Genomic DNA, 8,435 nt, shown 5'->3' with positions numbered 1-8,435 from the left:
GCAGACATAAATGTCACTCAGCAGATGACAGTGGTGTCATGAAGAGGCTACAAAGCATCAGATATTGCTGGAATGTGTCACAGGTTCAAACACCCTGGGGTCGTACACTGTGGCTCCACAGCAAGCAGCCGTGGGTGGAGCTTTTACCATGACATCATGTGAGGGAGAGGAGAGTAGAGTTATAAGAGAGAGTGGCATAGCTCAGACACCTGCAGACAAACAGCAACAACAGCAGCAGCAGAACACACAACACAGCTGCAACTGAACGGATAATAGTGTCTCTGCAGAGCTTCATCCATCTGCTATCAACTATGTCTGCTAACACCAGTGTTCTTCTTCTCCTCACTCTTTGGGCTTCCATGCAGGACGGTGAGTTAAATATATATTCTACATATTTGTATTCTTGTTTTTGTGGGATGTGCAGTTAAGCTAGACTAGAAAAAGCCTATTGCTATAAGCAGTGTGTGAACTATACCATGGCTTTCAGGGGAGCTCACTTTTTTGTGTAGTTGCAAAGAAACATTTGTAGCTGTGATCATGTAGGTCTACTGGTTTTATGTCAGCACATCTGATATTTAATAATCAATTAATACCATACTTGCTTTAATAATTTTACACATGATCCATGATGATAAAGATACAAAAACAAATAGAAATACATGGCAAAAATAGCATATTGTTAATATTTTAGAGCCCCCGCCCCCCCTCCGAAATTTAACAAATCATGGTTTCTGGGGAGTTCATGTCTTATTAAGAGGAGCCAAGCTCCCCCTGGCCCCCATGTAGTTCCCTGGTTATGTGTGTTTTTGTTACTGTATGTAATATTATGTATGTTGGTGCCCATACATGTTTTGGCAAGTCTAGAAGCCCAGAACACATCAAAGGATCAATTTATTACACAAAAGCTGCTCATGTTATCTCAAGAAGATTTTTACTACTGCTGCAGCTTGTAATTGATTGAAGTAGTAGGAGCGTGAAAGTGTTTTCCTTATTTCCTGCAGGTTTTGTTTATCTAAAACAAAAGAAGAAGAAGTAGATAGTTTGTTTGTGAGCCTTTTAGATTTAGCCCTTTTTGACTGTCTATGACAATGAAAAAGCAAAGGAATTCATGCATTCACGTCCAGTGAATGAGTGTTTGCTCACAGCAAGATCAAGAGTGATGAGTTTTGTAGAAAGAACGTGGAATTTGTAAAGAATGGTTGAGTTTTTTCATGTCCTCACTTGCAAATTCTATACATAATAGACAGATATCATTTCCATCCGTTTTATGTTTTGAAAATCAGAGAGTAAAGGCAAGGCCACTGACAGTTGGTTTGGTCGGAGATGATGCTGTGTTTGGATCAATGTTACTGAGTGGCTCTTTGTTTTTCCGACTAGGTTTGGGTCTTCTGGTGGTGAAACAGCTGGATGTGGAGGCCGGTGTCCCACCACAGAGAGAGAGGACCAAGCGCTGTGCCTGCAGCACCCCACTGGACTCTGAGTGTCACTACTTCTGCCACCTGGACATCATCTGGGTCAATACGCCCAGGTAGGCTTGAAAAAACATAAATAAAGTTTGGACACATGCAACATACTGACATGTATAGTGACTTTTACTATGCAAAGAATCTTGGCCAGGATGATTAAGAATGAGGCACAAATGTCAGTGCATTATCGCTTTGAGCGCAATATCTGCAGAATAAACATTGGCTATCATTATCACTGTATAATTACATGGGCAGTGGTGGCTGAAGTATCAAAGAGCAAAGTCTGCAGAATGTTTATGTCACACACATGGCACTGAGTCTCTCTTTCTCTTTGCAGTAAGACAACACTTTATGGTCTAGGCAGCGTTCTGTCCCGGCGCAGAAGGTCCACTTTTCGCTGCACCTGTGCCAAGCTAGATGATCAAACTTGCACCAACTTCTGCCATCAAAGGTGAGTGTGGGTTTGAGCATCCCGCACATCTGTCAAGCATCAGTTGAAGGCCCGTGTGAGCGTTTAACCCGGATTTGTATTAGCTTAGTCAATAAAGGAAGGTATTATTGCCTTTTTTTTGGAGGACAAGGAGCGGTGCAGTGTGAGGGAACACTCATTTCACTGCAATGCGATCATTAGCCTAAATGTGTTGCTATTGTGTTGTACAAATCCTGCCTGTCCGAGGGTGTGATCATGAAATAATACAGCTTGGCCTGAGGGAGGTGAATAATCTCAGTCTGGTGCACAAAGCTTGTTTTTGATTGGCTCTGCTGGCCAAGGAGTGAAATGTGTAGGAGGCTGAAAGTAATTAAAAGCTATGTCAAGAATTAACGTATCCTAGAAATGCCAAACAAATAGTGTCACCACCTAGAAACAGCGGAGACAAGCGGTATCATTTGAGGTCAGTTATGTTTAAACAGTGACAGTGCACCGTTCTCTTGTTGCATAAACATTTATCAAGACTGTAAAGATAAGGGTTTTTCAGGTTTACTGAGAGTGTAAAAAATAAAAAACGTTGAATGCTTTTATTTAAGTCGTGGTGTTCTTTAACTACATATCAATAAAACATGTGTGGGAAAATGCAATGTCAGTCTGTATTGGAAAGCCGGTCATTTGACCAAACTGTGTCTTGGTCTGCAGCCCTGAAATCACATCCCCAAAGAGATCTGTAAAGAGACACCAACTCAACACACTCAACATACTGAGGTGAGCTTTGAATGGGCAGATTACCTCGAAAAACTGCCACAACTCCATTTACATTTTGATCATATTAATTATCTGACTGACTTTCTGTCCCTCAGAGCTGTGGTCAGCAGATCCAAGAGAGCCCTGGACGCGCCTGATTCAGACAAGGCTCAGAGGAAGAATGCTCGCTAAAAACAACGGGCTTGAGGCAGTGAGAGTGAGAGAAAGAGAGCAGTGAGCACCTGAACAAATGACACTCCTTTGATAGAGAAAAGGGGAAAAAACAAAGGGCTGCTGAAAGATCCGACGCAGGAAGGCCCGAAGCGCCGCAAAGATGTCTGTTTGTGCCCAGGAATAGAGGGTGGAAAACGTGAGAGTTCTGCAAACACACCATGGAAACAGATATGGAGGATCAGCACTGAGAGGAGCTACTAACAGGACAGGAGAATGTTGTGCCTGTGGTCATGTTCGAGAGTTTGAGTGGTTGTCTCTGTGTCATTGTACAGACCAGTCGGCACTTACATAGACGGATCTAACAGTGAGGAAAAGGGACATGCATACTGTACATACATGTACAGGAATTTCTCACATACATGGCAAGTTTTTACTCATTTATATGTAAAATATGTTTTTTTTCTTTCTTTTATGGATCAATAGATTTATTATTTTACAACTTATTTAGAACACATTATATTATGAGTGAAGGGAAGGAAAAAGTATAGAAAAATAGAATACTAAAAGTTATGTTTCTGTATCAAGATTTATTGTGTGCAAAAGTGTAATGGAAATAAATCAGAACTGAATTAAACCTGTATCATCTCATATTTTAGTATAAAGAAATATTTAGACTGAAAAAAAAAATGTTGACCCTCATCTTGCTTTTTTCTCTCATTTTCTATTGATGACCTTCTCTGCTTTCTTTAGGAAAGTGTAATGTGTAAATAAAGTACAGAAACCAAACGTGGCAAATAATTTGAGGGAAAATAAATCCTTTTAGGTGGCATGTGTGCTTTAACTGTGTGCCAGGCAAACACATTGCTGAGTTCAAAAGGAGGCCTGAGATGGATGAATGGCGCAAGAATTCAAGGCTCACATCAATAATACGTTTACTTGCTATTCAAAGGCAGCACAGCCAGTGTTATCATAAGGATCTGTGGAAAGAATGTGCCTTTGCTGAGGGGGTGAGAGAGAGGTACAAAATGCCCTGTCACCTTGTGTTCCTTTCTAACTCATTGTACTGTACATACCGTCCACGCACACCTGAATATGCAACAAGGCAGATAAGGACTGGAGCCGAAGAAAACAATCCCAAGAGACTATTCATCAGTTATCTAATGAATAAAGCGAAGAGAACTGACCTGCTTTTGCTGTCTGATCAAATAACACTGATGGATGATAAGTGTTAATGTGGGTCTAATTTCAAGATTCCTATCATACTTCTCCTTCCACTTTTTTTCTAGAGAGACCCCCTGCAGATGTATTTTGAAGACAGGTCTGAGCAAAGCAACAGACAGTATCACTAGACTGCCTGCATCCACAGCAGAGTGGACACCGTCAGGCACAGTTATGCAATATTCAGTCAGCTGTGACATCTCACCTTCACGTGTTTGTTTAAACTGATAAATTTATGCAAAATCAGGGTCTCATGCTCGACTGATCATTGTTCAACAAGGCTTTTATTTAATGTCATCTGAAACTTTTTTACATAAAGCAGCATTCTTGCACAGAGCCAGCGTGTTTCCCCCCTGTTTCCTGTCTTTACGTGAAGCTGAGCTAACAGCTGCTGCATTAGTGGACTGTTTGAGGGGCAGGGGCGGAAAAACAAAAATAAAAACACCACCAGTACACAGAAAGTTGTGATGCATTTATGGTGAAACTGCTTAGTCAGGGTTAGGATTAGCACCCAAGAGGGCACTTCATCACATTTTCTCCACAGGATGGTTACCCTAGAGGGCAATTTATAATGTTGTGTCTACCATAGGGGCATCAGAGAGGGCATTTTGCAGTGGGTTTTTTTTTACTTTTAACTTTTCAATGTACTTCTTTGTAAATTGCTGTTTTGGCATTATTACTAAAATGTCTGTAAATGTATTTCAGAACATTCACAAAAAATAAGCTCAACATAACTTTCCTTCTTGTCTCGATAATCTCCTCTACTCTTTACTTTACTACTGAACTCTCTGACTTTAAATGTGGCCGACACAGCAAATCAACATTTATATTGGTCCGAAAAAGAGCGAGGAGAGGCCGGAAGCAACATAACTTTCATTGGGGGTTATGATGAGACAATATGACAAGTCAATTTAGACTGTAAAGAGATAATGATTGTATAAAAAACAGACAAATATTAATGAATAACTGAGGTAATGATAAAATATGACTCGCACTGTGTCAACTGGTCTTTGAGAAACCTGTCCTAGAGGCAGAACTCTGTCCATGGTGCTGGAACAGGAGAAACTCCAGTGAACCTCTTCACTGTTGCCGTCATACATACATGAAAGTCCCGTTAAGGTTTGAGTGTAACTTTGTTGTCAGTCAGTTAAGTTGAGTTCAGCTGAGTTCAGTTGAGTTCTTTATTGCCCCACTGGGGAAATTCAGATACAGATAAAACAAAATCACAGTACACAATAAAATCTATTAAGCAAAATTCATGTTTTATAGGATTGGAAAGAATAAAGTGTTACGGTATGTATGAGCAAGAAGTTCAAGGTAACAATTACCTTTGGTGGAAGTTAACTATTCACACTGAAAATTAAACCGTTCGAATGGTTTCAGAAATAATTCCAATGACAAACAGGTCTTCAGCTTGTATCTTTGTTTCTGAATTGCAAAATAAAAACATCTCCTACATATCAGTGAGGACTAAGTATTTGCCATTCTGGTCAATTCCTATCTTGTGTCTTTTTTCTGAGAGGCTGCGGTTGTTCACAGGTCTTGGTTCAGAGTAAAATATGCTGTTTCTTCATTTTGTATGAAGGGGTGACTAATAATAATTAATCAAACTGAGATTGACAAGGATGTTGTTGCATTATGACTGCAGACATATTGTAGCTTCAGTTCTGTAAACTTTATTGTGACCTGCTGATGATATGATGAGTCCCACATTAACCTTTATATACACGCTTCACAGGGCAGCGCTAACCATTGTATCCACACTTTAGTCAGCTTTAAGCTCTAAAACAGGAAGTTCCTCTTCCCTATAAAAACAAACTCTCATCTTTTCCATTTAATAAGTTACCCTCTTTGCCATTGTGTGACGAACTTAGTCGCCACATAACTCTCTTGGGGCTTAGGTTGTTGTGTTGTGTCTAGTATTGAGCTATCTGGCTCCTTTAGCCTTTTTTATTGCTTTAAATCGACATTATGTGACTGTAGAGTTGATATATGGGGGCTGAAGGTTAAAAGTTAGTGTTCTAAATGTTGAAAAGGAAAAGCAAAATAAAAACAAGTTAGAAGAAACCGGCTATACACCATAATATTGCTGTATATACCTGTTTTAACTTTTTTTTCTACCTTGCTAAATGGCTACAATAAAATGAAAATGATAATAATGATAATGATAATGATTTTCTGTACACCATAACATAAAATAATGCACATCTGAAGCTGTGGTTCAGGAGGTAGAGCGGGTTGTCCACTAATCAGAAGGCTGGTGGATGGATTCCTGGCTCCTCCCACTGCAGGTTGTAGCCTGAAGACTGCAAAAGCACTATAAAAGTACAGTCAAATCATTTAAAGTTTTACAGTTACTCATACTAATACGTTCAATCAATGGAAAAGTCACAATGGAAAACACTGGGCAGCCACATTTGTTTAGGGAAAATTAAATGAATACATTTTACATATACACTAGTGAATAAAAAGAGCTGGGATCGACTCCTAAAATTCTTTCCAAATTGTAAAAATCATTAAAAAATAATCTCAAATAATAATGATAATATTTTCTTTCTGCACAACAACAGAAATCAATACTGTAATCAGCTGATTTTAACTCTGCACACTGGCTTTAGGCAGTTACATAAACTGATATTCAAACACATTTTTCACAGATTTTTTCCTGTCTGCTCCCTTAATCTTATCATATGAGATGTTGGTATCTTTACATACGGTATTTGAAGAAATATGAAGTCAATTCAAGTTTTAATAGATAACATGTCTGGGACATATAGGGCATGCTTTCCTCTGCAGGTACAACTTGTACCAGGTGAAAGTATGTACCCTCTAAAGTTTGGTTAGAGGTCCTCTACTACTAGTATCAGTCATGTGGTTCCTAATATGTTTTACCTGGCAGCACTCCAAATATTAGTTATGTAACTCATAGATTTGTATACATTGTGGTTGGGAGTTCGTGCAAGTAAAAACAAGAGGCAGACAGTGACCTAAGATGCAGGTGTAGGATCAGCTGGTGATTCAGATTTCTATTTCATGTCTGCATGTATATTTTTCATTGAGGGGAAAGTCTCCATGGTCTAATTGGCATCTGTTTCCCAGAATCCCAGTGGAGTGTGGCCGAGTAATGCTCTTATGTTTTGGTATGCATAATCTCATTTATTCACATTGTGAGTGTGATACAGTTGAATAGCATTGAATCCTCTTAATGACTCATATACCATACCAGTACTGACCCCTGTGGTATATTTAGCTTCAGATGGTCACATCACATTAGATACAACCGATACTGATTCAACACACTCAGTAAACATTCCTTAAATGCTTCCTGTGTTTTCATTTACTCAAAAGGCACTTTTTTGGGTCAAAGCCAACAGGCATTGATCATGATTGGCAACAACATGTTCCCACTCTTAGAACAGCCCTCTGTATCATTCATGTTTTCAGTGAACTGACTGAAAGAGGTCAGCAATCAATCAAGAAAATTATGCTCATAAGTTAATAATACTTGCTTAAAAAATCATAAATAATGTGGCTATGTCCTCCTCTTGTTCATACGTTCATGAGTCATACGTTTCTTTCCTCTGCATTTAGGAGTGCTTTGTTATAATAAAGGAGTGGAACCTATTACGCATCCATAAGGCCTCATAAACACCCATTCATCAGAAACTTGTCACAGCAGAGACTGAGATCTGCTGTGAAACAATCCTGATGCAGCCAGTGGTAAAATATTCCACAGCTGTTCCCCAAGAATGTGCAGTGAAGCAACAGCCCAGCGTCTCAGCCACCCACCCACCCACACAAACTGTATACCCATGCACACAACTGTTGCTGGAGATATACAATGGGGGTGTTTTCCAAAAAGGCTGTATTGTATCATGCTAAGACAAGTGGATCCTATGCAGTCAAAAACATAAACTAACCCCTTACAGCAGAGCAAGTGTGTGTTTTACCCTCTACTGTGCATTGCAATGATTCTTTACCACCAGGGCACAAGATCATGTTTTGTGTTTTTTATGTAGGCTGAGACAGCTGTTGTCCTGTTCATGTCAACATCCGAACAACTTAACCCATGCAGGAACAATCCATACTGTGCAACACTGTGTGGTACCTTACTGTTTTGCAACCTTAGCAGAGCGAGGCCGGAGATGACTTGCTTAGCATAATAGGGCAAAGTGCAAAGGTTCACGTTGTCTTGGATACTATTATCCTTGATCTTTGATAGTGAAGTATGAATAATCGGTATTAATCGGTCCCTTGATGGAGTGTCAGGAAAAGGTTGCTGTAGTCATCACTGGCAATTCCTGTGCTTTATTTCTTCTTTTTAGGTGACTTTATCAATGATATAGATGATATGTATAATAATATATTAGGTAACTAACAACTTAAGCTAGATTTTTCAC

At 39.4% G+C, this 8,435-nt stretch overlaps 1 protein-coding gene across 1 annotated transcript; it reads left to right on the top strand.

Moving 5' to 3' along the window:
- Positions 1–226: 226 nt before the first annotated feature.
- LOC118336263 (endothelin-2) lies at positions 227–3,354 on the top strand. Its single transcript, XM_035672871.1, has 5 exons — positions 227–369; positions 1,378–1,528; positions 1,804–1,917; positions 2,599–2,664; positions 2,760–3,354. The coding sequence occupies exons 1-5, from the start codon at positions 312–314 to the stop codon at positions 2,833–2,835; spliced, it is 465 nt and encodes a 154-aa protein (XP_035528764.1). The 5' UTR covers positions 227–311; the 3' UTR covers positions 2,836–3,354.
- Positions 3,355–8,435: the final 5,081 nt, after the last annotated feature.

The sequence above is a fragment of the Morone saxatilis genome, unplaced genomic scaffold (assembly GCF_004916995.1).
Source record: "Morone saxatilis isolate NCDOM2014 unplaced genomic scaffold, NCSU_SB_2.0 Contig24, whole genome shotgun sequence".
Classification (NCBI taxonomy): domain Eukaryota; kingdom Metazoa; phylum Chordata; class Actinopteri; family Moronidae; genus Morone; species Morone saxatilis.
Note: the sequence above shows the minus strand (reverse complement) of the source record. Positions and strands in the feature narration are given on the sequence as shown.

What these genes read in the sequence shown, in the direction of transcription:
- LOC118336263 (XM_035672871.1), top strand. Translation starts at nt 312, where the DNA reads ATGTCTGCTAACACCAGTGTTCTTCTTCTCCTCACTCTTTGGGCTTCC. An exon ending in ATCTGGGTCAATACGCCCAG is followed by an intron (nt 1,529 to 1,803) that starts GTAGGCTTGAAA and finishes TTCTCTTTGCAG; the next exon opens with TAAGACAACACTTTATGGTC. An exon ending in ACCAACTTCTGCCATCAAAG is followed by an intron (nt 1,918 to 2,598) that starts GTGAGTGTGGGT and finishes CTTGGTCTGCAG; the next exon opens with CCCTGAAATCACATCCCCAA.